We start from the raw sequence: 9,529 nt of genomic DNA, 5'->3' as shown, positions 1-9,529 counted from the left end.
CCCTCCCTCATCTCTGCCTTCCTTTTTGCCTCAAAAGTCAACCTTTTGCATTCTTTCATATTGACTCCAATCATTCCTCTTCTTGCACTTCATATGGTCCTCCTCCTTCTAGGTTTATGCCTATCATTGGTTAACATCCATTTGACTCTAAACACCACATTGCTTGGTCCTCATTTGTCGTCGAGTCGACTCGACGCTCTTGCTCAAAGTGCTTGACGTTGACCGACACCACAAACTTCGTTACACGGGTCTTGGATCTCCACCTCAAACAGATCTCACCGGCCAATTGTTTTTGCCATAAGGTGTAGCCTTTCCTCTGTCCTCTTTTTTTTTATCGTTTGCTTTCCTCTATAGATTTTGGTTTTTCTTTATCTTTGATTCTTTGGAAAGAATATAGAATTCTGGATGGAACAGCGTCGTTTTTTACAGTCCATACCCTGTCCAAAAAGAAAGTGGGCATCTTTACGGGATGAGATGGAGGTCTTGGGTTTGACTCCAAACATTTCCCACGTGTCCCTGAATCATACTTTTCCTTTAGAATATCGTTTTAGATATTTTGAGTTTAATTTCAATGACGACACGTTGTTTTCATGTATATACAACCAAATTGGTTATAGCAATGTTCCCTCTTTTCTAATGTTAGAAAAACATGATCAAGATCGTCTTATGGGTTGTTAAAACACATTTATGTTTATCGACAAAAACAAACTACGCTCATGATTGGTTTGGGCAAGTGTATGCAAAAGAAACCGACTCCCAAGATCAAAAAAGTTTTGAAGCAAGTCGAGAACATGCCACACGTCTATCAAACAAGCATCGGTTATGCATTTTTCATGCCAACTTATACCTAAACTTGCGTTTGGCACGTAAGTTGTACAAAACAAGTTGTCTAAGACAGACTATGACACGATAGAAAATATAAATACAAGAAAAAGATTGATGAGGACAAAATTGTCTTTTGGTAAAATAGTCCCGCCTTAATCAATTTTGTCTCGACTTGTACCCAAGTTTATGTCGTCTCAAATTTGTGACAACATTTTGTCATTTATCTAATCCAGCCATGTCGTTTTTTGGACAAGTTTTGAGCAAAAAAATCCCCTTGTGGCCACGGAGGTTCAAATACGGTGACTGCGGACTATCTGCAAAGCAGGTGGTCGCCCTGGGATTAGTCGGCTCATATAGCGGGTTGGATATTCAGGTTAATAAAAAAAAAATTATAAGAAATAGTCTTAACCATTGGGGTTCCAAAATCTTCATTTTGGTACCTAATATTGTGTTTCAGTTCTTATTTCAGATAACATAGCTTTCAAAATCTTCATTTTGGTGCCTAATATCTGATATCTCAAACATTTAAATACCTTTTTACCTAAAGACTTGTACATACTTACCAAGACCCAGCTCTGTTTACATGACAGTTCAATATTTTTAATTTTTTAAAAACCGAGTAAGCGACAAAAAACCGACATCATCAAAGAAGTATATATTTGTACGAAACCGGATCCTAATCAGTAATCACGAGTCATTATGCAAAATACGTCGCTTCTTAGACACCAAAATCAAGATTAACGAAACACGTTTCATTTTAATGCAATTTGTCTTGTGACAAAAATTGGTCTCCTTTCATGTAGTTGGCTAGGGTTTCAAGTTAATCTTGTACAATCATATGTGAATCTTCAAAGAAAGCAAATCCATAATTAGTTTTTGGTATTCATATGCGAGTGTGGGCAGTTTACCAAAAGCCGAAGTAAGTGTTTACTGGGTGTCACTTACTATAAGAGGTGAGCATGATAAGAACAGAGAATCTTACCGAGTATGCTTACGAACAATCCATTGTGATGGCCAAAAATTACCCGATAAGGTAAATGTGGGTAACGACTCTTCCCAGTAAGCATTTGGTAAACACCCATAGTCAGCGTTAAGCATCATGAACTCACTAAGCTCGTACATTATGGAATGATTAAATGTTAGCAAACACTCTCTTTGGGTAGAGGAAATATCTATGCACATTACATTTACACCCTCCCCAGGCCCTAACCGTTGCCAGATTTACTTGGCTCGTTTAATTTGGTTTGGTTTAAGCACGAAAATGGATGTATGATTAATACAGGCAGGTAGTATGTCGTTGAAATACGTGACTATACGCAAAAGAAATGATAATGCGATCACAGTATCTCAATGTCTGTCCATGAAACAAGCCAAAATCCAAATCAAAATCAAAACCGAAAACAAAAGCAGTATATCCTGCTCCAAAATAGAGTCTGGGACGGGTGACATATATGTTCTTGGAATAGATTCTAGAACAGACATTATGACACCGTGATACAAAACATAAAAACACAAGTAGAGGCTGTTTGGCAATTGCTGAATGATTTGGTGCAGAATGATTAAGAGGCCCTCATGATATAGTGCAAAATGAAATATAATTGTTTGGTAATTGTGTACAATGAAATTAGCGCTCTTAATGATTAAGGGAGATCCAAGATACAAAACCATTATGAGGGTTTTAGAACCATTAAGAGGCCGACTTTTTTTGCCAAACAAAATTCACTTCTTAACGGTTCAGATGTTGCCTCTTAATGGAACTATTAAGAGATAAATAAACAACCCCGTATTCTCCACACCCTGTTAAGTATGTGAGATAGATCCAACTAGCATCCACATGGTTGTGAAGAATAATAGGAAGAACTTAAGAGTTCATTTTTCAAGTCTTTAAATCTTGTGTAATCAAGTGTCCATACGGTGTGTTTCTACCTTAAAAAGAACAATATAGTGGATCGTGTCGTTGAATTCACTCAACAAAGAGGATTAGCCCGGTCTAGGACGGGTAAGATATATATGCTTAATTTACAGACAAAGGAAATGACGATTCAAGACGCTTTTTGCACGCATATGAGAGTAACGGACACTTATTTCATCTAGCAGAATTCAACTTTTGAATCATGTTCATATAGAACTAAGAAATTGTATAACCATTTGTCATGGTCAAAACAAGTAAAAACTCATGTAAAAGCATGGTCTTAACAAAATCGAACAGTTACAAGCAAAAGATAAGATACGATGGCCAGTGACCAGACTAATTCACTCGGGATCATCATCATCAAGAATTATTCAAAACATAAATCACTACCTCATTCACTTCTCCGTTTAGTGGTGTTCTTTGGCTGCGGCTTTTCTTTGTGACTTTGCCTTTGCCTGCAAAATTATGGGCATCAAGACGAGTGAATAACAAATCCTTACCATTCACAGATGGCTAAAGAATGCAACAGGAAGAAAAGCATTTCCGATATATTATGAATAGCAACAAAGACATGAAGAAATGAGTTATATACCTTACAAGTATTATGCACAAAAATTCCCATGGGCGTTTCAACAATTGTGTTAAGAGAGGAATTCATTTCCACATGAAGCACCCACGTCTTTTTAAAGTTACTTGATCAAAGATGTTAAAGAGTTTCTACAAGAAAACCTTTGATCTACGGCAACCATAAGCTTGCTTATTTTTTAGCTTACATAAAGGCCTCGTTTGGTAAGCCATAAACTAGCTTATAAGCTACCTTTTTGAAAAGCTAGCTCAAGTAGCATTTCAACGAGCTTCGTGAGACTTCTTTCCAATTATGCCTTGTTGTCCTTATATTTACATAAATGACCAAAAACTCGTTCCTTTTAGGTAATTTAACATTGTTATCCAGCTTAAAAAAGCTAGTTTTTATTTTACCAAACATGACTAGTTTATCAGCTAGTTTACCCAAAAATTGCCTTACACAATACTTGAGAATTTCTATTAGCCTCTCCAACTACTACCAATGACAAGTATGAAAAGTTAACATGGAAGAACACCCCCAATACATCATTGATGTCAATAGCCCCACGACAGAAAGTAGATTTCCCGTATACAGGATTTCCCGAAGTTACAGTGTCACCAGAAACAGTAACAATTCTGCATTATAGTGATGTTCTCAATATAGCCCCATGACATAGCAGAATTTCTATAGATAGGATTTCCCATGGTTGACTGTCACCAGCATCAGTAATGATTGTTCACTGTTTGGGAATGTGAGTTTATAAAAGAGGCATGGTCAAGTTCTAACAAGTATGGTCCGAAGAAAAAAACTGCGAGCATCCTTCTTCATCGGTGGCAAATTTACTAAACTCCAAAACAGAAATAGGATGAAACAACAAGCAAGATCTAAGTCAGAATATAACATAATGTGCTATAGCATCCACCATTTGGAGACAAAAGTTGTAGGCTTGTAGAAGAGCGTTCAGACCCCAAAACCCTTTCGGCCTTTCCTATGTAACTGATGCTAAGATAAGGCAGCAAGATCCTAAAACCCTTGACCCAGACTAGTACAAGCTTGGGAAACCTAAATTGAAATAAAATCCGTTATTCGGACAACAGATTGTAGAAAGAATGATCTGAAACCAGGCAAGCATTCCTATGTCTTTGATGCAACCCAGCAAAACAAGGTGCCATTTCTGAAAAGATCAACCTACATTACTAAAAGCCTGAACAACTAAATTTGAAAGGAATCCATTAGTTGGATGTCAAAAGAACCTAAATTTGAAAGGAATCCATCATTTGGATGTCAAAAGAACCTAAAATTTGAAAGAAATCCAACTTTTGGAGATCAAAAGTTGAAAGCTTTTCTATCTGGCCAATTCAAAGACATAAAACGAGGTATCATCATTTAAAACTTTCACCAAGAAGGATAGCATAGTTTGACACTCGAAATTCAAGAGAACGTAAATTTGAAAGGAATCCATCCGAAAGAAACTAAATTTGAAAGGAATCCATCATTTGGATGTCAAAAAAACCTAAATTTGAAAGAAATCCAACTTTTGAAGATCAAAAGTTGAAAGCTGTTCTATCTGACCAATGCAAACACAGAAAATGAGGTAGCATCACTTTAAATTTCGCCAAAAAGAATAACATAGTTTGACACTTAAGATCCAAGAGTTCCGTTAACAAAAAAACATAACGGAGTTGACTCATATATTCATGTACAAACTAACAACAGAGAAAAATGTAACATGGTCCAATACATAAGAACTTTTAATTAGAAAAGCAAAGTTATTCCAAAAACACGATCCATATAAATTATTCAAATAAAAGTTTGAAAGATTAAATTAACAGGTAAGAAACAATGCAGTACCTGAAGGTATTTGAGCTTCATGCTTCCATAAACTAATCCAAAAGAGAAGGCAGACACACGAGCCACCTACAATTACGAGTTTTAGAGCCCATAACAACCTCTTAACATAAAAAGAAAACCTCAAACTATAGGGCTTGCACGTAATCACAAAGCAACTATGTGCAATTTTAGAGATGACAGATTAAGCTATTGAAAAAACTGGAAGATCTCCCAATGTGCTAATTAGGTGTTGTTATTACTTTGCTATTCGCTTATAAACAACCAAACACCGAAAAATCATTTTAGCAGAAAGTTGGGAACAAATTACTCGTGTAGCTTGATAACTAAAAAGATTGTCTGTATTTTTGGTGGACATGGAGTACTCTTTCAGTTATATTCCAGCAACGATAGTGTTCTTTTTACACTTTTGCACTCAAATTGGCAACTACAACGGTTCAATATGATGATCACTCATTTGCAGAAAGACCTACAAACAATCACATCCACCCCTAACACAACCCCAAAAAGCCTTTGAAAGAAACAGCATTCGAGAATCCAGATACAGTAAACATTGGTTAGAAATGGTGGTGCAAACACATGATTGTAAGTGGTTACAAGGAAGAACGATTGAAGAACATCACATGACGAATGAAATTCCTCTACCCCCCCCCCCTCGTATTCTCTCTTCTCCCTGAAATCCATATTTTCTAATTGTATAATTCACATTTTGTGCATCAATTGCATCCCTCTCTCCAAATATACATGTAGGTTTTCAATTTTCATCATGAAATAACCATCCAACACAAAACCCTGAACCCAAGATAGCCAATTGAAATCTAAATCACCCAAATTGCTACATTTAATTGCATATCACATAAATCAAACATCTAAATGAGCAGGAAGATCGATCAATTGTACGAAAAACCAAACACTTCAAGCATCAAACCGATGAAACTTATGTGGTGAAGAGTATTACCAGAGCGAGCGTGCTGGTGCCGGAGTAAGGACCGGGAGGTGGAGCCATCGGAGAATCTGTTGACCGGCGAATTGGGAAGAAGAGCACAGCTTCTCTAGATCTGGTATTATAAATCCCTAGAATTTGGTTCCGTCAGGGGGGGTTCGGCTTATTGACAAAAAGGTTTTTAATCGTCTGTGGTCTTGTTTATGGTAACAAACTTGAAAAGACCAATCAGGAAAGGTTTTACTAAGCCCAAGCCCATCCAATATCCAATTTTCACATTTGGTCCATTTTGCCCGTCTACTCTTTTTTTAAATATATAATATTTTATTTACGTCACTCTAACAAATAAACTCGTATGCTCTACTGTTTGATAGAGTGTACAAGCTTATTGTTGAATGGTTTGGTACATGATGATTAAGTCGTCAAAATGATTAAGAGACTCTTATGATATAGTGTAAATGAAATATGGTTATTTGGTAATTGTTCAGAATGAAATTAGAACGTTGAATGATTCAGAGAGTCCCAAGATACAAAATCATTCATAGGATTTTAGTGATTCAGATGGTGTCACTTAATAGAATTAATAAGAGGTAAACAAATCATTTTTTTATGAGGTATGAACTCTTAATATTCTGTGAAGTTAAAGGTCTAGATACCGCTAAGCCAAAAGCTGGTTGGTGCCCATTTATTTTTTCCTAGAAAACAAACTCAGGAGGTCATACGTTCAAATCCAAGAAGAAATAAAAATCCCCTTGTGGCCACGGAGGTTCAAATGCGATGACTCCGGGCTATCTGCAAAGCAGGTGGTCGCCTTGGGATTAGTCAGTTCACATAGCGGGTTGGATATCCAGGTTAATCAAAAAAAATTATCATAGCCTTTGTAGTCATGGTGGTTCACGTGCGATTACTCCAAGCTATTTTTGATCGTCCCAGGGATTAGTTGAAACACCCCTAAAATAGGAGACAGTGAGCTGCAGAATTAAAGCGGACTAAAACTGGATCAATATATAATCACCAGTACATGAGGAAAATAGTGTAAGAGTCTACAATGCAGTGAAAGGTAGCTAACAACCTACTAATCTAAATCAATTCTAGATCTAAATTACAAATCGGATGTTGCTATAATCCTCAAAAGATTAACCGTATATTTCAAGAATGATTTCCAGAAGATTGCAATCCCAAAAATGTCTCTAACAGCATGTATCGCTCCACTGAGCCGTAGAAGCCCCACCGTTAAAAGACCCTGATTTACATGTCATTTAAGAAAAAAAAAATTGTTAGGCTTAACTCCTAGTGAGAACAAACATTTATTGAGTAAAATTATAAAACATTAAAACGAAAAACATAGCTTTCATCAAGTCATTTGTACAATTACCACACACTTACCCTCGGAAAGGTATAAAACATCAAACGATGACGGTGGAGACCCAGTTCATCATTTGGTGTGACGGGACACACAAATAAGCCAGAAACCAACTCCGGCTCTTTAGTCAAATGGGATAATAAGCTCGACTATATCCAAGTCTTTCGCTTGACGAGTCACCAATTTCAACCTTTCCAGGTCTTTACCTTGAGATCTCCAAAATAATTTTTTTAAGCACGTCCGTTTAAGAATTACATAACAATCATAATGTCTATTTCCAAGCTACAATTAGGGAGCTTCATCCCTTACATATTTCATAAAAACCGACTTCTATACTTATGGATCTATTGCATTTTAGCGATATAGACATATCTTATAGATATCTCAAACTTCACCAAATATGTAGTATTTGCTTACCAATAACCATCAAGCAGGTAAAATCCCCATTTATCACCAAAGGGCCTTCGGCCTAGCGGTATCGTAGCCCTTGGCTTCCTAGAGGATAAACATCTCATTTTAAAATATAAAAAATCTAAAATATAATTAGGATAATTCTTGAGTTCTAACAGAATACTTAATTATTATTTTTATAAAAAATTATATTATTAAACCTAAATTAAGTTACTTCGTTACGTTAAATGAAATTATAGTAAAAATTTGAATTAAAAAGATTACACAAACAAGAACTTTTAAATAGTTAATTTGATACTAATATTGATATATTTTTTACAAATTCTATATGCTATTTTCAAATTTATATTTTATTCAAAAATGAAAACATTATCGTTTTCTCAAAACCACATGAAATCGTAATATATCGACAATGATAAAAAAAATTAAAAACGAAACATTGAAATAGAAATGTGTCTCGATGCATTGCACGAGTACCCTTCTAGTCCTTCTTAAATGCTTGGAGAAGTGGAGTAAATGCCCAAGAAATCGAATTTAATGAGGGGTGAGATGAGAAAAAAAAAGGGAGAAGAAATGGTAGATGAGAATTGAGCGAGACAAGTCTGGAAATCGTAGGTTTATACTATACTGCCCTATTCGGGCAATCCTGACATGCGATAGTGCCCAGGGCAATATCGTCAGGCACTATCGCTCCATATTACCGAGATCTGGTGATTCGGTGCGATCCTGACGGCTATAGTGCCCCTTGGACAATCGTCGGGCACTATCGCCCGATTTGTGTCGAGGGTGTTTTCCCAACTTTCATTCCTCGGAAACTTTTATCCTAAAATTGTCATCCAAATTCTAGATCTTAAAACTAATACCATCTGGCAAATAAGGATGCATAAGAGTCATAGAATTTTACTCATCGAAATTTCACTGTGTTACAATAGTCAATGAGTATAAGTTGGTCCAGATACCTACAATTACCCCAAGAAAATTGAGATAGAACCTGAGGGATAAAATGCAAACAGATCTTACAATTGTTTTAAAAGACAGAGAAAGTTATATCTGACAAGATCTATGATTTACCAAAAGGCCTTTGGCCTAGTGATATCCGATAACCCAATCTTTCTAAAGGTCAAGAATTCCAACATCACCAAAGATGAAAAATACGTGTAAGTTATAAATTTAAAATAACGACCTTACAATAAAAATGCCCAAAAATGTTATTTTACTCCACAAACAACATTATTCCTATCAAACCCAGCTAAAATAACTAAAATACCATTGATTAATATAGAAAAATGTGACATCTTTAGCATATATGAGTTGTACAATGGAAAATGATAGTAAGGAGGTGTTTGAGATTGTTTATAAAAACAATTTATTGACTTATTCTGGTGTGACACCGGTAATAAGCATTTTTGAGTGTTTAGATAAACAGTTTATACCGGTGCCAAACTAGTAATAAGAAGTTTTTAAAGAAGTTAAATCATTCTAACTTATAATAAGTTGATAAAGACTTTTATAAAAAAACATAAGTTGTTTCAAATAAGCAAATCCCAAACACCCCTTTAGTTTTTTTTAACATACATGACTTGTACATAATATCTTATTGGGCTATTAAGGCATAGTCAAAACCCACATAGAACTCAGCTTAATGGCTTATTTAAAGGTGTA

The 9,529-nt window shown here is 35.6% G+C and overlaps 1 protein-coding gene across 1 annotated transcript; it reads right to left on the bottom strand.

Annotated features, from left to right (window-relative positions):
• Positions 1–2,916: 2,916 nt before the first annotated feature.
• On the bottom strand, positions 2,917–6,250 carry LOC112525384. Its single transcript, XM_025135499.1, has 3 exons — positions 6,109–6,250; positions 5,154–5,219; positions 2,917–3,192 (listed from the first exon to the last, which is right to left on the bottom strand). The coding sequence occupies exons 1-3, from the start codon at positions 6,154–6,156 to the stop codon at positions 3,145–3,147; spliced, it is 162 nt and encodes a 53-aa protein (XP_024991267.1). The 5' UTR covers positions 6,157–6,250; the 3' UTR covers positions 2,917–3,144.
• Between the last annotated feature and the right edge of the window lie 3,279 nt (positions 6,251–9,529).

The sequence above is a fragment of the Cynara cardunculus genome (assembly GCF_001531365.2).
Source record: "Cynara cardunculus var. scolymus isolate 2C chromosome LG 13, CcrdV1, whole genome shotgun sequence".
NCBI lineage: Eukaryota > Viridiplantae > Streptophyta > Magnoliopsida > Asterales > Asteraceae > Cynara > Cynara cardunculus.
Note: the sequence above shows the minus strand (reverse complement) of the source record. Positions and strands in the feature narration are given on the sequence as shown.

Excerpts from the sequence above, each read along its gene's own strand:
- LOC112525384 (XM_025135499.1), bottom strand. The coding sequence starts at position 6,156 with ATGGCTCCACCTCCCGGTCCTTACTCCGGCACCAGCACGCTCGCTCTG. Across the intron at positions 5,220-6,108 it reads GCACCAGCACGCTCGCTCTG|GTGGCTCGTGTGTCTGCCTT; the intron begins GTAATACTCTTC and ends TCGTAATTGTAG. Across the intron at positions 3,193-5,153 it reads TGAAGCTCAAATACCTTCAG|GCAAAGGCAAAGTCACAAAG; the intron begins GTACTGCATTGT and ends ATAATTTTGCAG.